Raw genomic sequence first — 26,508 nt, 5'->3', positions numbered from 1 at the left:
ATTACCAGAACACTAAAAATTTTTGTCTACTCAATGGATCTGTACAAGGATTTCCATCTTTGGAATGCAACCTGAAATTAGTTTATTTGCTGCCATCTGGTTGCAAATAATAACACTCGTATAATTCAAAAAAACTTAGAGATGCTTCTGTTGGATATAATATTGCACAGGAAGAAAGGATCCTGCCCTGTCGTCAAGAGTAAAGGAAAAATTTGCTGTGTGGTGGAGGTGCAAGCAAAAGGCCTATTTAAATCTTTGATTCTACTGGATGCAAAGATTCGTTTCATCCTGTGAGAAAAATATGGTGCTTACATATGCCTACCCACTCTCCATCTATAAAATCCCTCTTAACAGCCAGGGAGATGTTAATGTACTCACTGAATGAAGTTGATAAGTCTGACTCATGGGTCATCTCTGGGTTTGGGCAGCCAACCCAGTAACAAAGATTTGTGTCACACTGACGTTCTGCTGAATCGAGGTAACTAGCCTACAGCATTAGTCCTATGTTTCAAAGAATTCAGTGATATTTCATGCTTTAATTTGTCTACTGATGTTTACATACACGTATTTGCTTAGTTGTACTTTTGACTGTTTCTAGCTATAGTCATAAATGCTATATTTGTAAATAGCAAATAATATTCTACTAGCACACGACGTAATAAAGGCAAGCATTTCAAAGTTAGCATATGCTAGAACGAGTTCCTATGCTCATTAAAATCCTATAATTGGCCAAAAAGTCTTTGCAGAAATAAATTTTCCACAAGTTTATGTGAACAATTAGAAGAGACATATGTTACAGCTTGCTGAAAAATTGATTTTCCTCTAACAATGACCATTTGCTATAAGCCATCCTAGAATGGTACCAAAATAGTTACCACTAGAGCTATTTTAAAACAGACATTTTTCAACATTTGAACATCTTCCTCAACTGTGTGAATACATATATTTCTGCCTGTCTAAAGTAATGTTTTGGCCATTCTTTTATCTGCTCTCAAACATGCTGTCTTTCTGAAAGGTGTGGCAGTTCTTAGGGAGGAGGGACCTCAATTAATTATGAAGGCTTTAATAAGCATATTAATCATGAGTTAAATCAAACTGCTCAGTTCACACCTTTGTTTTAGCTGCTGCCGTCTCTGGCTGAGTGGAGAGAAAGAACCTGAGCTGCAGGTCATTGCTGCAGCTTAACAAAGGTCACGTCATAGTTCTTTTGCTCTTCCACAGGCTTTGCAGGCTGACCAGCTATGTACATAGCTCCTCACCACTTGGGCACTGAGTATTTCCTGTGCTTACCTTTCACCAGGAGAAAACCACACAAAAAATGTACTTCTCTACTTACTGGGTTCTGCCTCTGTTTAGACAAGTATAGTGCAAGGAAAATAAATTTAAAAAAAAAAAAAAAAGGCCTAATCCATCAAAATTAATTTCCATTCTTTCATTTTTAAGGACATCTGTCTTCCTTCTTTACACCACCAACCTCTGTACAGTTATCTCCACCCTGTAGGAAGGCCAGGCCCTGCAGTTCAGTGTCACACAGGTTTCCCTTGAATGACCTCCATGTGAAAAGCTTCACCATCAGGAGACTCTGTTGCACCAAGGGGTTATTACAGCTGTTGGCTCCTAGAATGTGTGAGGGAAAAGATCATTTGAACAAGATGCGAGTGGCTGAGACTTCTCTTGGAGGTGAGCTCCAGTCATGCAGCAGAGCTGCCATGGACCCTCCAGCAGGAGAAATTCTTTCTTTGCATTAAGGGACCCACAACACCTCCCCTCATCCCAGATCCTTCAGAGGGTTTCCCACGTATGGGGAGACAGAGGGCCATGTAGGAAGGTGCTCTCCTCACACTGAGGAAGGTCATTTAAAACTTCACCAACACTAGAGGGTATCATCTGGTCGCCACACAGCCTGGTTTGAAGCCATGTCTTTGGTCTCATCTTTGGAGTTTGTCATGCTTTTCAGAGCACTCTCTCACAATAGTTTCAAGCAAACAAACAAAACAAAAGATTTAAACTTAAGGAAGGGTTGTCTGAATTAAATGCTGTTAGAAGTCCCAGTGTTCTTGGCAGATAAACACATGATAATTATCAGTGTTGTAACATTCCAAGCGATTTTTTAAATATCTCTTTACAGAATCAAGACTATTTGTTTTTAAATAGTTCTTTTCCTTAGCTAAATCCATTAGGATGTTTATCTTGCTTTCAGTAGTGTGCTTCTGGAGGAAAGTGGATACGATCTTTCCTTTTGTCATGGCTTAAGCCCAGCCAGTAACTCAGAACCATGCAGCTGTTGACTCACATCCCCCTAACCACCCCCTCCAGGCAGGATGGGGAGGAAAATTGAAAGAAAGTAAACCCCACGGGTTGAGATAAGAACAGTCCAGTAACTAAAGTAAAATCTAAAACTAATAATAATTATTATTATTGTTGTTTTGTTATGATTATTATTGTTGTTATTATTATTGTTATGGAAATAACAAGGGGAGAGAATACAAAACTAAAAAGGGAAAGAAAAAAAAACAATAAACAGCAGTGATGCACAATACGAGTGCTCACCACCTGCTGACCAATACCCAGCCCAACCCAAGCAGTGATATTCCCTTCTGGGTAACTCCCCCCAGTTTATATACTGGGCATGACGTGCTGTGGTATGGAATACCCCTTTGGCTAGTTTGGGCCAGGTGTCCTGTCTCTGCTCCCTCCCAGCTTCTTGTCCCCATCCTCACTGACAGAGCATGAAATTGAAAAGTCCTTGCTCAGGGTAAGTTATACTGAGCAACAACTAAAACATCAGTGTGTTACCAACATTGTTCTCAGACTGAATTAGAAACACAGCACTGCACCAGCTGCTAGGAAGGAGAAAAATTAACTGTTGCAGCTGAACCCAGAACACATTTTTACAAGTCTTTAGCAATACCTACTCTGCAAACCTCAAATGGGAGACATCCATTAGTAAATGGATGGTTGCACTCAGAAAGTTGGTCTCAATGGCCAGATGCCTATATGGAGATCGGTGACAACTGGTGCTCCTCAGGGGACATTATTGGCACCGGTACTCTTCAACATTTTCTTCGACGACATGGACAATGGGATTGATTGCACCCTCAGCAAGTTTGATGATGACACCAAGCTGTGTGGTGTGGTCGACACACTGGAGGGAAGGGATGCCATCTAGAGGGACCTTGACACGCTTGAGAGGTGGGCCAGTGCCAATCTCATGAAACTCAACAATGCAAAGTGCAAGGTCCTGCATATGAGTCAGGGCAATCTCAATCTCCAGCTGGGCAGAGAAGAGATTCAGAGCAGCCCTGAGGAGAAGGACTTGGGGGTGTTGAGCGATGAGAAACTGAACATGAGCCGGCTTCAGTGTGCACTCACAGCCCAGAAACCAACCGTATGCTGGACTGAATCTAAAGGAGTGTGGCCAGCAGGTCAAAGGAGGTGATTCTCCCTCTCTACTCTGCTCTCCTGAGACCCCCACCTGCAGTACTGCATTCAACTCTGAGGCCCTCAACACAAGAGGGACATGGACCTGCTGGAGCAAGTCCAGATGAGGGGCACAAAGATGATCAGAGGGCTGGAGCACCTCTCCTATGAAGACAGGCTGAGAGAATTGGGCTTGTTCAGCCTGCAGAAGAGAAGGCTTATGGGACCTTACAGCAGCCTTCCAGTACGAAAAGAGGGCCAACGAGAAACCTGGTGAGGGACTTTTACAAGGAAATATAGTGATAGGACAAGGAGGAATGGCTTTAAGCTGACAGGGGGTGATTTAAGTTAGATACTAGGAAAAAATTCTTTACTATGAGGGTGGTGAGACACTGGCACAGGTTGCCCAGAGAAGTCGTGTCTGCCCCATCCCTGGCAGTGTTCAAGGCCAAGTTGGACAGGGCTTTAAACAACCTGGTCTAATGGAAGGTGTCCCTGCCTGTGGGAGGGCTGTTGGAACTAGATGATCTTTAAGGTCCCTTCCAGCCCAAACCATTCTGTGATTATATGATTCTACTAAATCTTCATTGTCCTTTGGTTTGTTACTGAATAAGTGCCATAGCTTAAGTCTCTGCATTTTTTTTTTTTTTTTTTTTTTTTTTTTGGTGTTTGGGGATATCTTTGCTCCAAAAATAATTATGCTCCAAAGATAATTAGAACAATGGCTCGACAACACAGTCAGCATAGGAAAACAAGTAACATTTTCAGATATTTCCCTAGCTATTTTTTCTCAATATTGTAAGAAGTCCTTTCTAAATCTTTAAGTGTCAGGCCTTAGAAAGCGACTGGAAGACCTGCTGAGAGAAAAATGTTTACTCACTTTGCAGATGCTTTATGTTACTGTAGAGTCATAGCAGAGAACTCATTTTTGAGAGTAAGGCCAAAACATGTACTGCTGTAGTCCCACCACCTTGAGCAGATAGCAGTGCAAAATTAAACAGCCTGGGAGAGATGAGGAGTAGGGCAATCCTTTCCTCACCTGTCCTTGTAGGCAGGCCTACCATAAAATGACATACTTTCAAACATTCAGCTACTGCCCCAAACTGGTAGCAGTTATCATGCTGAGAGACAGTTGCTTAGCCCTTTATTTTTCATTAATAATTGCCTTTTTCCACAATTTTGAGAAGACACTAGCTTCCCTGCCTCCCAAACAATAGAAATGATGGTTTTGCCTTAATCCTCTTCATTGTATGCATGTGCATAGATGCTCATAGGCATGTGCTGAGGCAGAAGGATGTCCTGCTTTCCCTCTTTGATTTCAGTGGTGACCATCAGTTCTTAATTTTAATTATCATTTGCACATCGTTATATGAGCAGAACAGACACCAAAGGAATGACTGCTGTGGGAGGTGCCAAGGCCACCATTTCACCAGCAGTTTAGGATACATGCTGCAAAAGAAGAAAATAGCTGCTGCGGGGATCTCTTGCTTGCCCTTACAGCACCCACTCCCTTATATCTCCAGAAGTGCTGCGCAATCATGCAATGGTCCTGGTTAAAGCTAGACAGAAATATGATTAGTTTTAGCCTAGACTAGTTTCCCACATCTGCGTTCACTACACAGCCACACAAATGCTTATGCCAGCATATGGGAAAAGGCAGCACAAAACCAGGAATGACTGGCTAGCAGACTTGGGTTTATGGGTTTTCATCTTTGCTATCTGCCTTGCCTTATGTTTGCTTTAGCTAATTGTTGAACTAGGAATAATCAGGGAGCAGTGTGGGAAGATGTCACTCTGGTAGTTGGTACCCTGTCAAAGTCTCAGATCCCTCATGAAGAAATGTCAGGGGATATTGGGCTTGTCTCTGCTCAGAAGCTGTGGGGAGCAGGAATATCAGGGGATGTAGTACAGCCACTCTTTACCTACTTGGGTGGGTGAGATGCAACCACCCTGTGATACACGCACCCTGTGATACAGTACTTTTCTCTGTTGTAACAGTGCTGTGAGGTCATTTTGAACAGCAGAGAGACCGCGTTATTCAGATGGGAAATGTCTGAGTGAGGATCCTCAAAAAACTACTGTTTCAAATTTCCTGTAAATACAAGTAGATGTTGTTGTTATTGATTACCCCTTTTCTTGGAAAAACATGAGGGCTGGAGGCTTGCACTAGAGAAAAATCAGCAAAGACCCCGGGGCAGCACAGGCTCCAGAGGTGAAATATAAGTCCAGGCACAGCTCCAGTGCAGTAATCCAGGACTGTCCTAGAAGAGCATTCCTGCAGACAAGGAGGAATCACATTACTGCATTTGGCTCTCTCTGACACTTACCAATAGAGTTTGGTGTTGAGTAGCAAGTTATTCTTCACGGAACAAAGCTGTGTAAGTGACTGAAAGGCAAGAAGCAAGAAAAGATCTGTTCTGTCTTATCCTTTTGTCTAGTAGTGATGGAAGGATATGAAGACTTCCTGGGATTTGACTGATTGACAGAAGGAACATACTTTTGTTTTATTCGTACAGTTACTAACCCATTTTGGCTCTGATATGCGATGACAGTCCTTAGGCAATCTACAGTAATACTTTTAATCATATTTTTCTTGATTTACTCTCTCCTCAGGAATGAAATGTCTTCAAATGAAAGATTGATAAATGTTTTGTTGAAAATTAAAGTATTATTTTACTTGCTTAACTTTTTTAAGCCTTTGAGCTTTGTAGCATTTAAGTAAGTAGGAAAAAAGCTATTTTTATTCATTAGAGAGCAAATCCAACTGAATATAAATATCTTTTTCTGCACTCTCTTTCTGTCTTTCAAGGAAAATGTATATTCTAAATAAGTAGGCTAGCATTAAAGTTCATGCATCTCTGCCTGAGATGTAAGAGAGAAGGACCCTTTATGACTGCAAGATTTTCTAAAACAGTCCCTTTTTAACTGCTTGCTTATAAGTTTTAATACTTCTTCATATGGTTTTCTGTTTCTCAAGCATAACTCCCATGTTGCAAGCTATAAGCAACTTCTGGTCACATCACTGTAGTGCAAGCTCCCTCTTCTTCTTTGCTAGGAGAAAAAGAGTTGAGCTAGCTGGACTGAGCAGAAGAACTGGGAGGCTTTTATCAGTTTCAAGAAAAACACCCTCAGGAGAAAGGACTGAGCAACCAAGTTTACAAAAAAGATTCGGGAAAGCTATTAAATCTGCTTGTTCAAAACTTCCTGCCCTGCTTGGTTAGAAAATGGATACAGAAAGGAATATTTGATTAAAGAAAGAGGGGAGGTGGGTTCTCTGGATATTAATAATTCCAATTCACTTTGACGGAAATAAACCTTCCTCCTTACCTTTTCGAAAGAGTACACACTGCTGTCATGACAGCCATAAGTATAAAAGAAGTGCATGGATATCTAATGGTTTCTTATATTAACCTTATAAACCAGTTACTGGGATTAATAGCAGGTTGCAGCTGATATACAGCTTCTGTATGAATTAAAAATCAAAGAAATGCTGTAATGAAAGAAGTCTTCAAGGACAGGAATTCTGGGCTGGACAGTTTAGTTTTGAGCTGCACTAGCAATAGACCTCATGCAGATCAGAAACAAGAAATGAGAAAATTACAAAAAGCAGAAAAGGCAAAGTGATAAAGTGAGGAAATTTTTCTTTGTCACACCCTCAAATATCCATTTGTTTTCTTGCCAATACAAGCCTTTTTTAAAAAGCTAAATTTGAATATGTACTTCAGGCTAACTATTTAGTTTATAGGTACTGTTATCTAATATTTATAATTGAATCTTGGAAATGAAGGTCTTGAATCATCTGCTGCTGGAGACAACTTTTCCACTCTCTTCAGCACTGTCAGTAGCACAGTCAGAGCTCAGACAGAGATATTAGGATGTAGATCCTCCACATGATGTGCAAGTGTCTCATTTTCCAGGAAAGGACAACTTTTCCATGTCCATACTGCCATTGTTACCTATTGTTTCCATGTCTTTTGTACAAACACCTGAAAACAGCACATTTCAGAAATACTGAAGCAATTTTTCTAGATATTAGCAAAATACGCTGCTTCCACTTTCTAAAATATTTTTGACATTTATAAAAGAAGTCTGCTTTGACATCTCTGAATTATTTTTTTAAACATATATTTTCTACGTGGCCAGAGTATTGATTTCTACCCAAATTCACAAGTAATTTTTGCTGCAAGTTGCCATGGTGCAAGAATGATGTGTGGCTGACTTTAATCTCCCACAGTGTTCACAGACATGTGGCGGTGGTGTCCAGAAGCGAGATACACTTTGTAAGCAGCATCTGGCAGATGGAAGCTTGTTAGAACTGCCAGAAACCTTCTGCTCCACACCAAGACCAGTTACCCAACAAGTCTGCAAAAATGAGGATTGTCCGAGTGAGTGGCTTTTCGCTGACTGGACGCAGGTATGCTGTTTGTATGTGGGAGTATTGTGCTGTTCTTGGTGATGAAGTTCGTCACTCATTTGGGATGGAGGAACCAAATGAGTTTAGGCTGCACAAAGCGTGTTATTCCCAATTTTGTCCTGTGATCTGTCCCTGTCATCCTGGTAGGGGACGTGATCACTAGCTCAATGTTATTTTTTGGAGATTGCATCCACAGATGTGCTTTAGCCATCCAGCCAAACCATTAAGACCTCCCTTCTGGCATAAACACAACCCATGCTCAAAACAATAAATCCCTGCCTCTGTCCATGACTATGCTTATGTTCATCCAAGGTATCAATGAAGAGTAATCTTTACTCCCCCAGGCTAAATGCTTCTTCTTCCCAAAGCCTGGCTGTTCTGTTTTCAATAGCTTTTTCCTTTTGGGGCCTTCCTCTGTGATGCTGAGAAGAGAAGGAAGGGATTCCTGCAGTCTGCTATAGTCACATCATTACAGACTCCAAGCCTCTTTCATTCTAGGACATTGCATATGCAATGTTAGCTAGCTACTTCCTTCCTTCAATTTAGGGTTGGCAGAACAAATTCACTCTACTGAATTCTCTTGCACTTCCCTAGGCTCCCTTTCTGGCCCCAACTGGCTTAAGAAAAAATTCTTTTATATTTATAACAGTATAACTGAAAATATAATTTGACCTTTTAATGATAGTAAGCATGAAAATCATTCCTCATCTTACTTACAATCTCTGCCACCACTCTCCTAGTTCTCTTTCATGTAAGGAGGTGGAAATTGTATTAATTGTGAAAGAAACACCAGTTACCTAAAAGAGCTGTCCCACCTACACTCTTTATATGTTGATCTATTTTGACATTTTAGTCAGATAAGTAGATATTCTCATGAAGTCTGCTGCCAGGAGAAACATAGCAATTCTGGCAGTGAAGATGGTAATTCTATTCCCAATCTGTCCTCCTTCACAAGCAGTTGCAACATGATTTATGTTCTTACCTTTAGTGTGTTTTCTCCACCTCGCTTCGTCTCCTATTCCTGTTATCCACACCTCCTGCACCTACAGAAGTGCATGTGTATCTTTGTGCTTCCAGCTTTACAGCACTCAACCCACTTTCCACCACCTTTACAGACTGCTGCCTGGGTCCTAGTGCAATGGCACTGTCTGTATTCTCACTTTCTATGATGCTGTATGCATAAATATAAAAAGAAATAGTCATGCTGAATTCCATTTAACAACGCCCACCAGTGCATCGTGCACCACAGGTTAATAATAATTAATACTCCTTTCTGTATGACATGTGTGGTAACTACCAGCCTGAGGTAACTCACTGGTATCTGAAACACTCATCTATTTATTATTTCTTCATCAATGATTTGGTTCAGGAATTTTCCTGCACCCTCAGGAATTTTGCAGATGACACCAATTTGGCTGAAGTGTAGATCTGCTGAAGGGTAGGAAGGCTCTGCAGAGGGATCTGGACAATCTGGATCGATGGGCTGTGGCCAATGGTATAAGGTTCAATGAGGCAAAGTGCCAGGTCCTGCATTTGGGCCACAACAACCCCATGCAACAGTACAGGCCTGGGGAAGAGTGGCTGGAAAGCTGCTTGGCAGAAAAGGACCTGGGGGTGCTGATTGATGGAGCTGAACATGAGCCAGCTTGTGCCCATGCAGCCAAGGCAGCCAATAGCATCCTGGCCCATATCAGAAATAGCGTGTCCAGCAGGGCCAGGGCAGTGATCATCCCCCTGTACTTGGCACTGATGAGGACACACCTTAAATACCGTGTTCAGTTCTGGGCCCCTCACTGCAAGAGAGGCATCGAGGTGCTGGAGCAGGTCCAGAGAAGGGCAATGAAGCTGGTGAAGGGTCTGGAGAACAAGTCTTATGAGGAACAGCTGAGGGAACTGTTTAGTCTGGAAAGGGAAGGTTCAGGGGGGACCTTATTGATCTCTACAACTACCTGAAAGGAGGATGAGTGAGGAGGTGGCTCATCTCTTTTCACAAGTAACAAGTGATAGAACAAGAGGTAACGGCCTCAAGCTGCATCAGGGGAGGTTTAGATTGGATATTAGGAAAAATTTCTCCACCGAGAGGGTGATCCGGTATTGGAACAGGCTGCCAAGGGAAGTGGTGCAATCACCATCCCTGGAAGTGTTCAGAAAACGTGTAGACAAGGCACTTAGTGACATGGTTTAGTCATGGACTTGGCAGTCCTGGGGCAATGGTTGGACCTGATGATCTTAAAGGTCTCTTCCAACCTAGTTGGTTCTATGCTTCTATGATTCTATAATTGTAATACATCTGCAACAGTAAAGCTCAAATATTAAGTTTAGGCCAGATTTTAGCAGAACAGGATGTATCTGTGAAGTACAACCCAATGTGGTCTGCTCTTGGCTACGAGCAGGAGTTCTTCCAGCAAGCAGATGCAGAAATACAGAAACAAAATGCAAAGACAAGCTTTGTACTGTAGCACAGTACTGTTAATACAAGGGACACCATCTGATAGAAAAAGTACTAAAGAGAGCATGGGAAGATTCAAAGCCTCAAAAGCCAGAAAATACCAGATTTTTGTCTCCCTACTGTGCCTACACTGTTTATAACTGAATGGCTGGGTGCTGCTCTGCCTTATTCCACTGCAACATTTTGAAAGCTATAACAGATCTGTTCCATGGTACGAGTATGCAGTGTGGATACGGGAGGTGAGGGGGGGTGTGTGACAGGACCACCTTTTGCTTTTAATACACTTTGTTCCTAATGTTTCTCATTCTGTGCCTAGTGTTCAGTGACCTGCGGAGAGGGCACCCAGAGTCGAAATGCTATTTGCAGAAAGATGCTGAAAACCGGGCATTTTGTCATCATAAATTCCTCACTGTGCTCACCTTTGCCATTCTCATCCTTGACCAGGATCTGTGCTCTAGGCACCTGCACAAGTAAGTGGAAAAGATGCTCAGGAGTGTCTGGGGAAAGGGGGCTTGGATGTCTATCACTAAGACATCCATCCTGTCACCTGTTCCAAAACCTTCTCTTGCACTAGTGTTACTTGGTCTTGAAGAATGGCTGTTGCTGCTAAGTTTTTCTGTCTGTGAACAAGTATGCTTTAGCAATAAGGCAAGCCAGTGGCTGAGAGCTATAAATTTTACTGTTGGAGCTGGGTCTGAGCCAATATGCTGGAAGGAAGCTACTAGTTTCTGGAAGAACTGGCTCAAAATTCTGACCCAAATCTAGATCTGAATTTCACAACTGGAATGTAGAGGCTCAGAGATACAGCACAGCAGTCTGAGGGCAATTGCAAATAAACTCTGTTAGAACAGCTGCAAAGAAAATGTTTGATAAGGGATGTTGTTGAAGATATTTAAGAATGTATTTCATTATGTCACTTGGAACCCTCTATGACGTCTATGGGATTTCTAATGAACCATGCAACCTAAGTTAGATGTATTTTACGTTGGTGTTTCATGCATCTTTTGTTGCCCTTCACAAGAGCAGTAGTTTCCCTATATGCCTTTCCCTGGCTCATAGTAAGCCAACTAGATGTGCAACAGTTTGAAAGTCAGCCTAGCTTCAGCTTAAAGCTGGCTATGAACACTGAAACTGCTAAATGTTGGGTATATTAAGGAGAAAGGAAGATCAGACATTCAGAAGCAAAGCTAAGAAAAAATGTTGCATGGTATTTACTAATAATATATCTATACTGCTTTATTTAGAGTTTCATAACAAAGATCTCTGTCATACAGATCTGGAAACTGGAAGGACATGCTGAACTAGTGCACTTCGATATTATTTACCATGTCTTTAAGCCTAGTCCAGACAGTTTTGTTCTATTCAACATTACTCCCTGAGGTAGCAGCACTTTCACTCTCCTTGCTGCTGTGAGCTGCAAGACCATGTTGCCTTTGAGGGTTCAGATGGTAAATACATGTCTTTGCAATGCATTTATAAATCAAGAGTATTCATTTAAATACTTGAACAACAAGAACTACATTTCCACTGAAGTATTCTCCCTCCCATAAAGATTTTGTCTCTGACTCTCTGGTTTCTGCATGTACCCTAGGCAGGACTACTTTTGCATTCCTAAAGGCACCTTGTTATTCCTGTTATTTTGATTGCTCCAACTTAATGTTCAGCAGCTGGCGGCCAGTTTCTCCCATTATTATCTCTTAATAGGTTGAATGCTGCCAGCACCAAAGTAAACTGCTTGTTTTGTTTAATGGTATCATATACTAATAGACTTAATGATATTTCAGGGCTCAACAGGCCAGCTCATAAGCAAAGCCCCCACATTATGGCCATAAACAAAGTTTACATCCAGACAAGGAAGCAGAAGAAACTACACTTTATTGTGGGTGGACATGCTTACCTGCTGCCCAAAACTTCTGTAATTCTCCGATGCCCTACAAGGAGGTTCCGGAAATCAATGATCACTTGGGAGAAGGATGACAAGAGGCTCACCAGCTCAGCTCACATCACCATTACACCCTATGGGTATATAAAAATCAACCGTTTGAAGCCTTCAGACACGGGGACATACACCTGCACAGCAGGGCCAGTCCAGGAGCATTTTGTAATTAAACTAATTGGAAGCAACAAGATCATTGCTGGGCAACCAGCTGGTATGAGGGAAGAAGAGACTATGAGAAAGCCCAGCTTAAATGAAGCCTTGAGAACAGAGGAGAAACATATCAATGGGATTCTTTTCAATGGGAGCAAGGCTGAAAAGCGAGGGCACGTTGTGGACCCCGTCAGGTGGTATGATTATATTGTCTCAAGGCTGCTGCAGCACAGGGGCTGGCCAGGGGAAAATCTGGCGTCCTGGGAAGCCCAGGAGTCCACAGAGAGAAATGCATCGTCAGAGGAGGACCAGAGCCGGGAGTATAGCCTGCCATTTACTATGGTCACAGAGCAGAAACGCTTGGATGATATCATAAGTAATTTGTCTCAACAGCCTGAGGAGCTTAAAGATGTCTACACTGAGCAGCTTGTTGTGCAGCTGGCTCATGAGGTCTTCAAGAGCCACTTGGAGCACCAGGAATCTGTTATCAGAGCATCAAGGAAAGGAATAGATTCAACCTCAGTGGAGCACCCTGTCCACAGACATGTTTCTGGATTTACCAGCTCCCTGAGGACATCATCTGCTGAAGCATTCCTTCCTACCTCTGTAGACCTGGTAAAAGGCTTGCGCAGACCTCATCAAAAGCCTGCCATCCTACGAAAGATTTCAGCAGCACAACAGCTTTCTGCTTCAGAGGTTGTTACCCACCTGGGACAGACAGTGGTCCTAGCCAGCGGCACACTGAGCGTGCTGCTTCATTGCGAAGCAGTGGGAAACCCAAAGCCCACCATCAGCTGGGCTAAGAATGGAGAGGAGGTGAAATACAACGATAGGTAAAACGTGTTATTTAACTTCTTAAAAAATAACCGATATTTTGACTCTTCAGTTTTCCTGTCAGTCCCCCACACAAAACCATATTTTCCTATGGTTTGGTTTCATATGAAAAGAAGGGCTAACACATGTGAAGTGGTAAATAGGGCACTGTAACTCTTCAGCAAGGTCTGGATACTGGGTCAGTCTGGTGTAGCAAATGAGAGTTTTACTTCTGTTTCAGTAAGCAAGATGAAGAGTTGTAAAGTACTAAAGTAGATAAATGCCTAATGCAGTCAACACCCTGTCTGGAGGCTGTGACTCTTAGTGTATTTTCCCATCTGAAGGTGGAGGTTTCTGCTATGGAGATTGGTTTTGACATATAAAAATTATAGCTTATTACTATTATCCTCTGGGTGTCTCGTCATTTGGGATATGAATTGGCATTTCGCACAGTGCTTCAGCAGGGTCTGTCTGATATGGCTGTGGTAGCAGAAGATGGAGGGAGTGAGCCTTCTGCCTTCCACATGTGTATCTGTGTTTAAAACTGCCCCCAGATAAACCTCAGGGGGGCACTTCAACCACCATTCTCTGTGTAGTTCTGATAGAGACTGGAAAATGTGGAACCATGCTTCATGGCTATTTGCAGCTGTGTTGTCATCTCAGCACACCAATCTCTAAGCATTAGTCTTCTGATATGTGTTGGTTGCATCCTCATTTATTCAAACTCATATGCTCATATGGCCTCAGGTGTACCCCGTAAACTTGAGTAACAAAATACTTTTATCAGAGCACCACAGAAATTATGATGGTTTTCCTTCGTGTAGAATTTACCTGCCTGTCACTCCATGTTATTCGTGTGCAAGAGCACACCAAAAGAGATTATTTTCAATGCTAGTTATATGCATAACCGTGTTGATAACATACATTTTTCTCACGTGTATACTTGAGATTTTATAATTTGGTTCTGTTCTGTGAGAAAGGATGAGTAGAGAGTGTAAGAGGCAGTTTTATTAAGAAACATGGTACAATAAAACAGTCCAGAGATCTGCTTTCAGCTGTTTCTGCACAAGATACTGACCTCAGTTAGGATATGTGAATTTACTCGTAAGGTCAGCTTGGGAAATGAGAAAAGATGGAGTTAAGGGAAAAATTTCCAGTGTGGTGTCTATGGATCATCCAGTAAAGTCTTGACTTCAGTACAATCACTTGTTCTGCACAGTTATACAATTGGTTTATTAGCTCCTTTCTCACTTTGGCAACTGAATCTCTCCAAAATCATTGGGTTTTTTTAATGTACTGAATTTCCTGGTTCTTGTCTATCTCTGTGTCTGAAGGCTAGTAAGCATATTAGGTTTCACACAAAAAATTGTAAATTTTGCAGGGGGGGCACACTAAAAGCAGGAACATATCTCTTGTGGAAATCATATGCAGTCCTAATCAAAACTTGGGCCTGTAGTATCCCTTTATTTGGCCATATTCCTATCAAAATATCTTCATGGCCCCCCAGAAGTTTCACATATAGAATCTCATTGCCAGTGAATTTTGCCATTAAGGGACTTTTTTTTTTCCCCTCTACTTGAAATGACTTTGATTTCTGTAGTATACTTGAAAGAGAATAAAAGTTAAATGAAGTCCACATGTGGTTAATGATGGACACTATACACTTACACCATATAAGCAGCCATGGTTTAGCAACAGGCAAATTCATTTAGCTGACAATAAAACAGTCTTACAATTTCTGAAATTTTAGTTTTGATTTTATTTTATTTTATTTTTATTTTACAATGCCTTTCAACCTTTTTGTTTCCATTCAGTTTGGCTGAAATAGCATTAAATGCTGTGTTGTATTTCTGAATCTTCAGGCAACTATGTGGTTTAAAATTTCTATCAGAAAGACTCAGGGAATTATAGTTTGTTTGCTAGTTAGTAATGTTATTCATTGACAGCTTTTCTCTACAAGTCAAGGCAGTTCCCACTTTATGAACTTCCTTCTGTATTCATCACTTATGGTTCCTCCTGGTTGGTGGGTGGGGAGTGAAGTGAGCAGTGCTGTGGGCTCCAGAGATACTCAGCATCTGTAATATTGGAGTTACTGTTTAGAAATCATGGTGCATATAAAAACTGGGCTGTAGATGTTTTGCTGGGTTCTTAACAGCAGTATTCTGGTTTTGGCTCAGAATGCTCTTGATGGCTTTCAATCAGCTGTGTAGATGGAAGGCACGGTTTAAGCAGTCTCACAGTATACTGCTGTAAACTGCAAGGCCATCTGGATGCTGTGGCGTTTGGTACGCTTGAGCAGTCTTTCAGCTCTGCAGCTTGTCTTCTTCATACATTGCCAGCCACTAAATGGAGAAGAGAAACAAGTTTTCCAGCCAACCTCTCTCTTTATGGGAATAAAAAAATACTATAGATAGGCCTTTCTTCACTAGTATCAAAGAAAGAGAGACACTTTTGGCTAGGAATGTCAGAGTTTTGTTGAAGTCCTTTAGCTCATGCCCTACTCAGTATAATGAAATTCTCAATATATCTGGTTTGTATTGTGACTTTTAGAATGTGGGCTGCTGGGTTTAGGTTGGGTGATAGCTATCTGTATTGTGTATTACCAAATACTGAGATAAGGGCACTCACATTTATGAGTTGTGGCTGTGGACTTTGTCTAGAACAGTGATTTGGTAACGAATGGCTCTATTCCCATTGCCTCCTTCCATGAGCTGTTCTACCCACCTAAAAGTATTTATGACTCCTGCTACATAGCTCCACTTGCAAAACTTAATTTCTTTAGCTGTAGTCTAGGTACTGAAACTAAAAGACATAACACAGGCCCCCCCGAAAAGTGTCAGTTACTCAATAGAATGAAAACATATGACATTTCAGGAGTTAAACAAAAAGCTTCAAGAGTTAAACATAGCTGTGTGGTTCCAGTAAAGGATCCTTGGCTTGAGTCTGCATATTCAGCCTGAGTGCATATTTAACATGCACTCAGGCTGAATGTTAGGAGTGTCCATACTCTCTCCTAAGGTTAAAGTGTCAGATTAATACCAGCACGGGTTCTAGGTGCAGCTTCAGAGTTTCAGAACCTAGTATCTCTACCAAAGTCTAGAGACTTCTGAAATGATGGAAAATGTTTTATTTCAAAGACAATCCAGATTAACTTCTTTAGGAATCAATTTTAAAAGTGAAAAATCTTTGAGGGATTTTTGCGTTATTTAGTAAGCCTTCCAAGAATGCCATAATTTTCATCAGTATGAACCCATTTTTACTTGATAATTCAACTTTTCTAAAACAGAAATGTATTTTATAAAGGGACATGAAGCAGAATGGAAACAGTAGGTGATACAGAGTTAAGTGTTTGCAGGGTGCCATCTGAATTGCTCACTGATGTATGTATGTCCTGTAAAATACATTTTTGTCTTGGAGACAATGCAGTGTGGAGCAACTGAGATGAGACTGATTAAACATTAAGCTGTTTATTTTAAGTACATAAACAAGATTCTGAAGACAGGCTGCTGACAGAAAGAATTGTTACAACTGGTATTTTGTTCGCCACTGAAAAGCAACTCAATACTTAACAAAAACAGCAATCAATGAGCAAATAGGGAATCCAGCCAAAATCATTCTATACAAAGAGGGATAATAAAATTTCTGCTTTCAAGAAAAGCAGCTATGCCAAATTGTGACACACAAATAGCAAAAAGAATTATTGAAAAGAAGACGACACTGGCTTTGTTTCTAGAGAAGGACATTAACACTTGGGTTGAAAAGATAGGAAGATGGCGCTGTATTGTATTTTGGGTTTTTTTTTTTAAAGGCAGGTACCTACCTGGCCTATTTCTATTGCTGGAAATATTTGAGCTGCATCTTGAGGTTGCTTAAAATGGCAAAGAGATTTACGTCAGCAGAGTTGATTAATAACAAACAAATTATGGTCCCTTGTCTTTCACAAGGTGCAATATTAAGCAAGGTCTTTCCTCAACCTAAAGGTGACAGAAACAATTCATAAAAACTTTTTTTGGGGGTTTGCAGGTGTTAGTTTGTTGTAGAACTGACTGATCAGCTTACATACTATATTTGCATACATGCAGGCAGAATACACACAGCTTTTAACTGTTATACACTAGTATAGTTTGGGACAAATTTTGAAGCTTTAATGAATTCCATGTTGAGATTGAATCAGTGTTAAACTAAAAGATTTATGTGTGAGATACTGAGGCATACTAAGACTAGTTTTGTGAGTAAATAAATTTGTTAATTGCCAGCATTATTAACAGTGGTTAAATAGAAGTCTGCCTTGTTTATAAATAAGGGGTAAGAAGGAAAAGATCCTCGAAAGCAGAAGTGGGGAGGGAATTCTTTTAACCGTTGGGGTTTTTTTGCTGTGCAAGCAAAGATGCAATTTAAAAATTATTAATGTTTATTTAGCAAATGTGCATTTTTCTAGGCACTTGCAAAACTTGCTTGACAAAAAGCAGCTCTTTCCTTTTACTACTAATAATTATTATTATTACTCAAAAAAGGTCAAAAAAATGAATTTTAACTCTGGGGTTTTTTTCCTATAATAGATTCTGATGGGTGGCCTTAATCTGGTTTGTTTTAGAGATCTACCACCCACACTGTTGTGCAAGATCAAGTATCTGCTTCTTTCTGGCCCATGACACACCAGTTCTCACTGGGGAGTAGGAGAGGGTGGGAATGGAAAGAAACTCATCAATTCCAGGATCTGTGAGCAGACTTTTATTGCATGTGTTTTACAGGCATATCCCTCCCCCACTTTTACCTTTGTCACTATCAATCACAGCTTCAACTAAGAGTTTACATACAACAGCTACTGAAAGTTGCTGATGAGAAAAGTGATTTATCATTAGATCTTAACAACAGTTTCAGCTAAAAAATTAAGACAAAGGAAAAATAATTATGAAATACACTATAGTGGAAATAAGGGTACATAAGCATTCACAACAGCCCATGGAATGAATTCTTGGTTAAACAGGTATACATCGGGACCTGATGGAGTTACACTGCTGCAAAACCAGACTGCGAAAAGAAGCAGTTCATAAGACCTCTAAGGCCATATTCATCCCATTTAACCATGAGCAGTGCACTGAGATCACAGTAGGCTCCTCTTACTGGCAGAGAAAAGAAACAGTTGGTTCAGCCCAAGGAGAAGCTGAGTATTCCTCTCTGTCTCCACTGACTATTAGGGGAACAGTGAGACTGCTGAATTTTTACAAACTGAAAAGCAATCAAAGAATTTGGAGCCTATTTCAGGATTTGACACTGAGCTTGTGGTTCATTTCACTTCTTTCTGCCTAGCTTCTGCAGGTTTTGTGATTTTTTTTCCCTTGCAATAATTCAGCTTTTTCTTTACTATTGCTACTCGTACTTGCAGAACTGGGAGACAGGAAGGCTAGGCAACCCATTCAACACGATACACGAAGTGACACAGCAGAGGAGGAGGTTTCACAATCCATGGGCAGATATCCCACGTACTCAGCAATCTTTCTCTAATACACACATGCTGGGAACTAGACTAAAATTTGATTTAATTAATCACAGCTCATAGTCTCAATGTAAGACTAAATTTCTTCAAAGATTTTTAAATATAGCCCAAAGGCCTGAACCAAACAATAAAAAAGAAATGTAAATGTATTCATGCTTACACAAACTAAGAGACCATTACGTCTTTCTTTCTGCTTTACTCCAGGATCTTACTTCAACCTGATGACTCCTTGCAGATTCTAGCACCTGTGGAAGCTGATGTGGGTTTCTACGCTTGCAATGCATCTAATGCCCTGGGATCTGACTCTGTCTCCATTGCTGTTACTCTAGCAGGTAACAGTTCACTTTCTGTGATTGCAGCATGGTCCCTGCCACTTGTGTGATCCTGGGCAGAAACTGATGTGATGCTGGGTGGGCAAGGTGCGTCAACAGACATACACTGGTGAAAACACAGGATGTGAACTCTGGAAAACCCTGAGCTATAAAACCCAGCTTTCACAGACAGTTCCTGAGATTTGTGCATTTCTGCAAGAGATGAATGCTTTTTCTCACTTTCTGCATCTGACATGCTCTCAAGACAGTGCTTATCCTGGTTATTCACAGCCTATATGGGCAGTGCAGTCCAAGCCACATAATTCATATGCCTCATTTTAAACCTATTGCTGATCTCTTCAAGTCTAACTGACTGCTTGAAGGACTTGTTCACATGTACATTAGGCAAGCCTGAAAAATACCGGAGCTGAAGAGCTGGCCCCTTGCAAGATCAAACCCTGTATCATATTTGATCCATTGTGGCAGAAGCATGGCTGACACTGTTTCAGTTGCTGGCAAAGAGAGGTTCATAAAATTGACTTCTATGTTTCTATTTCTCTAGTAATGGTTGAGTTCTAAAGCAGACTAAATATCCTTTGTTAGTTTAGATTTCATTTCTAGAGAAAAGTCACCCAAATAAAAGCCAAAGGAAATGGGAGGGAGTGCATGAATCCAGCTTCTTCAAGGTTCTTTGGTAGGCAATATCAGCAGGCTCACAATCACATCAGGACTAGTAGAAGGAAAGAGCAGCAAATGTGAATGAAGACATGTTGAGTAAGACAAAGGGACAGAAGACACAGAAGGCAGAGAGGTCTCAGAGGAGGATCCTATTTATCACAAAAGCAAAAGGAAACACATTAGGAATGCTAGAAAGCTGATTGATTTTTCAGGCCTCTTCATCTCACTGATCCAGAATGTGGCAACATTTGGAGGCCTCCAGTGTGCAGGCAGTGACCATCAGCTGCCAATGTATGCATGTATGATGAGAGGAATTAATAGATGTTGATAAGCTTGACATTCTTACACAAAATGCAGAGAAAATTTCAGGTAGGAGGAGCATAAAGAAATCTAGGAATGCAGCAACGGCCAGCAGTGAAGCTCTGATGATCAGTAAACCAGCTGGAAAGAGACTTTTTCTGTCCCTTAGAAGGAGAACCACTGAATCCCCCAGAGTGGAAAAGGAAGCTCTGCATCAAAGCTATATATTACATGTAGGCAAAACCAGAGTCTGATCCTGATTACACTACTGCAGATCAGGAATATCTTTGCTGAATCCTAGGCAGTGAAGCAGTGGTGCTGCTGCTAAGACAGTATAGTGTTTTATAAGGAGTGACTTCACAGTAAACCTCTTGTGTTGCACCAGCAATAAGCTGAACATGAGGTTAAAGAATCATCAGTGAAAACTGCTATTCTGTCTATATTGCTTCAGTAAGTTTAAAAGCTGTAGTCTTTGTACAACATAACTTGTGGAGACAATTTCGTGTGAAGCTATAGAAAAATAAACTGGTGTTAGGTATATATGTGGCACAGGAAGGCTTTTTGATTATAATTAATTATCAAGGTTGTAGCTTAAACTTTTTAGTTGAATTAACATTCATGCATCCCAGACTCAAACTAAACTCTGCTTAGGAACTGGTATGCATTTCTATCTCATATCCAAGGCAAAGAGCTGAACATCTTATAAAATGAGGCCATAAATATCAAAATGAGATACTGAGCAGTTTTTGGAACAAAGCAACAACCTTTTTGGCATAATGGAGTACTTTCTCAAAAAAAAAAAAAAACCAAAACTGGAAAGCTGAAACCATCTTTAGAGGGATCAGGAGTGGGGCTGAAAGCTTGTTCCATTGAAGGATTTTCTGATTAGTTTAACACACGCATGGAAAAAAAGACAGTGGAAAATGCGTCCGTTTTTCTCAATGATTTGCTACTCATTTGTGGGCTAAACAGAAGATTTTTAGTCTTTTGATGTGATAGTGGAAACCAATCAGGAAAATAAAAGGCTGATGGATAGCTGAAGAATTTTACTTTCTTTTCTTTACATCTTGATGCAAAGCATCAAAAATTTTGGAGATATTTCAACAATAAAATATAATATTTTACTTTGCTATTCTTAGGTATTAAAAGCACCAAGAGAAAATACCAAAAAAGCCTGAATTGATTATGACAGTAATTCCAGATGAAAGGCATCTTTTCAAAGCCCTGGAAATATATCTATATGGAATAATTTATAGTTAGGGCTGAATTCAATTTTCAGGACTCTCCATGAGCTCAATGAAACCGAATGATTTTTCTTTCCTTCATCTTTTCTTCCTTGATCACCTTCAGATCAACACACAAATGAAATCAGCAGTAGACATTAGCCTAAAACTGCAGCTTCTACAGGCAAATGATGATATCTGAACCTGTTCTGTGTCTGACCATTTATTTAAAGGGGAAAAAAAATGTGTTTATAGTCTTTTTGGATAAAGATGAGTTTGCAAATCTTCTTACACTAGCCATTCTAAGAAAATTTTCAGGTTATTGTCTGGTCTTCTCAATCCAAGTGTTTCTCCTTTGGTTAAAGAAAACATGATGGATTTGTAGAAACAGCTTGCATGTTGCTCTAAACCTACTGCACTATTAATGTGCCCGTAGCCATCACTCAGGCTTCTTTTTCTTGCGTTTGGCCTTTGGCAAAAGGTGGTATTTTGGTTTCAGTACAAGGCAAACATCTTGCTGCAGTTCCAGTGATACCAGTGTTTATTGATTCAGCTGGTTCTCATGTGTGTCCATATGGCTTTAATGCTATTCTGCCTCTGCTCTGAGTATGCCATTTCTAAAAAAAAAAAAAAAAAAAAAAAAAAAAAAGACAGCTTTTTCCATGGAGTTTGGTGACACTATAATATCATAAAGAGAAAGTGGCCTCATACTCCAGCATTTTCCCTTAGCCACCTGTCCTGTGTAGGTACTTTAACACAGAGTGTACCAGACCATCTGTTCCATGCCAGTCCAGGGTGCTTGATCTGGTAATTATGGTGCTTTTTTTATGCAGGAAAGCCACTGATAAAGGCATCAAGAGCTACTGTGATCAACACTGAATCGCCTGCGGTCACTGTTGATATTGGAAGCACAGTGAAAACAATCCAGAGAGCAAATGTTACCATTAGCTGCCAGGTTGCAGGTGAGAAATTGTTTGATCTCTCATGCAGGTGCCTTTGGCTGTAAATTTCTGTGGTGTTCTTTGCTAAATTGGTGTCTTCAGGGGCAGCTGGGTGAAACTGCAAGATTTTCTTAGGACTTGGGCAAACTTCATTGCTTGCATTAATTCTTAGCATAGAAGTAGTCCTCCTTTTATCAATACCAATAGGAAAAGTGTAGTGGCTTACGAAAATTGGTCTGAGACAATACGACAAGACATTTGTTAGAGATGCACAGTGTGATGTGGATACAACAAATCTGACACACATTCCTACCTGTTGGGGATGTTTGGTGAGAATATATAAGCGTGGAATGACTCATTTCCATATTGACTGAGTTTTCAAAGCCCACTCGGATTAGTTCCTTCTTTTCCTTCCACACTTTTTTTAAAGTTAAGGACATATTAGCACACTCGATTTCTGATTTTTCTTTTTTCATCTTGGGAGTGCAGGAGTTCAGAGGAATTCTGCTGAAACAGAGTTCTTCCTGGAACTGTTATTCAGACAGAGACTGAATGTCCCTCAATCTCACAACGGTAGTTGCCTCTTTCCAGTGGTGACCAATCTGTGTGTTGCAGTCCTACGGCTGTTGGTGGCAGTGGTCTTTGAATGGGGAGGAGCGTGAGGGAAGAGAGAGACCTGGGAAATCTCTAAAAAGTCGGGGTCAGATCTTTGATTCATTACACTTTTGTGCATAGTATGAGGGGGAATAGAAGGGGAAGGGAGCAGCTTATAAAACACAGACTGAACCATGCTGAGTGTTGCACAAATATCTGCATTGGAGATATGTGTGGAGTGGACTAGTAGACTGATATGAAGTCCCTTGGACCCTTGCTTTAGCTTCTTGTCCTTAGCAGCTACTTCAGATGACTGAATAAGCATCTGCTCTGCAAATATACAGATGTCCTTCTTTTTTACACTTTCTGCTCACTGTAATCACTTAGCGGTTGTCAGTTTTTTCTTCAAGTGCTGCCAACCGCACTCCTATGCAAATTCTTAAATGAAAAAAGTATTTGGCTCAAGTTTCTTAATTTGTTCATCTGTCTTTTAGCAAAGCATGCGCAATAGCTGTGCAAACACTAGACCGGGATCCCAATTTACTAATTAGGCTCAGTGGGATTAACGAAAGAAATATACAGTATTATTTTTCCTAGTAATTCATTAGGGAGTGAATTCAGTAATTCTGTTGCCCTCTCAACACAGAAACTAGACACTTTCTTGCAATCAGATTGATGTCCAGTGTCTTTCAAGGAAGAAGGAGATGAAAGCTGTTGTATTTTTCCCCGGGCCCCTAAATGGCCACCTGCACTGGTAGTGTTGAAAGAGACTAAGCTTTATATGGACATAAATTATTTCGGATTTCTCTCTTTGAGTTCTCTCAGCTGCAGTTGGGATGGCCCCACAGATGTAGGCGGTGATTACTGATTTAAGAAGTGCAGCCATTTCCCATAAGTATAAATACATCATGAAAAGAACAGGATATAGCTGAGCAAAGCTGCCGTAGTTCTTATGGAAGACTAGAGCAGGGGACCACAGTACAGTCTGGGGCACAGATTCAGTGCCTTTTCTGAGAGGAAAATAATCTCTAGCAATTTTATGAAGCCAACCTACCGTGACAATGTACGTCTACAATGGAAAATTTTAGTACTGTCACAGCAGAATCACTGTCTTCATTCCCAGAAGAAGGCTTTTTTGATATCTAGTAGCATTAAGTATATTGGATTCTCTGGTGATTCAGGAGAAATCTGCCTAAATCATAATTGTCTTCATGGGTGTTTATCTTCTGCCTCTGCAGAAAATGTCAACTGTGACTGACACCAGATTTTACTGTTGAAATTTTGATAAATTTATAAACCTCAAGCTGTGATGTTACACAGGGAATAAGAGAGTCGGTAATGAGGGCCAAAATATTTTATAGGCACTAGAATCCTATTTTCATACAAATACTGCTATAAATTCAACAGCAGTAATTAAAACGAACAAACAAACACACACAAACAAAACTATGTATGAGAAGAGATCCAGGAACAGAGTGGTTTTGATCAACTGTCTCTCCTATGCCTGGAAAATATACAATTAATAAAATCTGTTAAAGAATATGAAAATAAATGTCATTTTCCTTCTGTTCTAAGCACTTTCTGTTTTAGCATCAGGGTTTTGATTATCCAATCTTTTAATATATTTTTACCATTCTACTTAGAATGATCGACTCTAAGGAGAAAAGCAGCATGCACTATTGCTTTAGTCAGCAAACATGTCGTATCCTAGTGACTTCTTCAAAGTAAATGAATTTTACAGCTATGTAGTTTGCCAAAGTTCCCCAGAAGGCATTAACAATGAAATAGCCATCAAATCACAGTAAGCTAATATGTAGTAGTTAATGCAATAACATCTGATAATGTTATTGCATGTATTTCTTCACAAAAGAAATTGGATTGTGAGAATGAATTTAACACAATTCAAAAGCTAACTAACATATCCACTAAGTATGTGGAGACTAGATGAAAAAACTCCTCACACAACTTTGTAAAGCTATAGTCTTTCATTCTAGTACTTTCCTTCTAGTCATTTCAGGATGCCCTGAGCCAGCACAGCAACTGAGAGTTGTTCCAGATCAGAATTTGGTGCCTGTTAATCTCATCATAATAAGCTGTGTTGCTATCACTGTGCTGTATCATCTGCAGCACAAGATCATGCATGTGCTGGATCTTGATGTCTTGGCTCATGTAAGGACACATATCTAGTGAAAGTCAGCAGGACAGCAGAATAAATATTTGTAAGAGAAATAAATATCATAAGGATCAGTTATAACATTTTTCTAAAACTGCTTTTGCTGTCAAGGGACAGAAATATACACTTGCTGCTGACAGGTGTTGATAAGCCTGGAGGTTTCTTAAAAACGAGAGAGAACGAAAGAGAATATTACCAGTGCCTAGTGAGTAATTTTATATTGGTCTTTAACTTCTTATGAAAGCCTTAAGCACTGTCAAAATCTGCATTCTGAGCTGAATTCTGTAGATATTAGCTGTAGGACAAGTGAATGCATTAGAGTTTAATTGGCCTGTGATATAAATAATGTCAGGATGAAACTCTACTTTGGTTATACCACAAAGATGGTGCTGTGGTTTTGTTCAAGCTTCAAAATCGTAGAATCATATAATAGTAAGGGTTGGAAAGGACCTAAAGATCATCTAGTTCCAACCCCCCTGCCATGGGCAGGGACACCTCGCACTAAACCATGTCGCCCAAGGCTCTGTCCAGCCTGGCCTTGAACACCACCAGGGATGGAGCATCCACGACCTCCCTGGGCAACCCATTCCAGTGCCTCACCACCCTCAGTGTAAAGAACTTCTTCCTTATAGCTAATCTAAATTTCCCCTCTTTAAGTTTGAAGCCATTACCCCTTGTCCTACCACTACAGTCCCTAAGGAAGAGTCCCTCCCCAGCATCCTTATAGACCCCCCTCAGATACTGGCAGGCTGCTAGAGGTCTCCATGCAGCCTTCTCTTCTCCAGGCTGAACAGCCCCAACTCTCTCAGCCTGTCTTCATATGGGAGGTGCTCCAGCCCTCTTATCATCCTCGTGGCCCTCCTCTGGACTCGCTCCAACAGCTCCATGTCCTTTTTATGTTGAGGACACCAGAACTGTACGCAGTACTCCAAGTGGGGTCTCACAAGAGCAGAGTAGAGGGGCAGGATCACCTCCTTCGACCTGCTGGTCACGCTTCTTTTGATGCAGCCCAGGATACAGTTGGCTTTCTGGGCTGCAAGCGCACACTGCCGGCTCATGTTAAGCTTCTCATCAACCAACACCCCCAAGTTCTTCTCTGCAGGGCTGCTCTGAATCTCTTCTCCACCCAACCTGTAGCAGTGCCTGGGATTGCCCCGACCCAGGTATAGGACCTTACACTTGGCTTGGTTAAACTTCATAAGGTTGGCATCTGCCCACCTCACAAGCGTGTCAGGGTCCCTCTGGATGGCATCCCTTCCCTCCAGCGTACCAACCGAACCACACAGCTTGGTGTCGTCAGCAAACTTGCTGAGGGCGCACTCAATCCCACTGTCCACGTCGCCGACAAAGATGTTGAACAGGACCGGTCCCAACACCGATCCCTGAGGGACACCACTCGTTACAGTTTTCCAACTGGACATTGAGCCATTTACCACAACTCTTTGCGTGCGGCCATCGAGCCAGTTCTTTATCCACTGAGTGGTCCATCTATCAAATTGATGTCTCTCCAATTTAGAGACAAGGATGTCGTGCAGGACAGTGTCGAACACAACTCAGTCTTATTTCACTTGACAAAACGTTGACATTTTGTCTATAGAAGTGAAAG

General features: G+C 40.9%; 1 protein-coding gene across 1 annotated transcript in view; it reads left to right on the top strand.

Annotated features, from left to right (window-relative positions):
• Positions 1-26,508, top strand: part of ADAMTSL1 (ADAMTS like 1) — a 312,286-nt gene that overhangs the window by 254,031 nt on the left and 31,747 nt on the right. Inside the window, exons 18-22 of the mRNA XM_030470560.1 lie at positions 7,655-7,834; positions 10,600-10,753; positions 12,068-13,205; positions 18,887-19,014; positions 22,028-22,156. Coding sequence (XP_030326420.1) covers positions 7,655-7,834; positions 10,600-10,753; positions 12,068-13,205; positions 18,887-19,014; positions 22,028-22,156 — 1,729 coding nt within the window. The remainder of the gene's footprint in view (positions 1-7,654; positions 7,835-10,599; positions 10,754-12,067; positions 13,206-18,886; positions 19,015-22,027; positions 22,157-26,508) is intronic.

Source organism: Strigops habroptila, chromosome Z, assembly GCF_004027225.2.
Source record: "Strigops habroptila isolate Jane chromosome Z, bStrHab1.2.pri, whole genome shotgun sequence".
Classification (NCBI taxonomy): domain Eukaryota; kingdom Metazoa; phylum Chordata; class Aves; order Psittaciformes; family Psittacidae; genus Strigops; species Strigops habroptila.
Note: the sequence above shows the minus strand (reverse complement) of the source record. Positions and strands in the feature narration are given on the sequence as shown.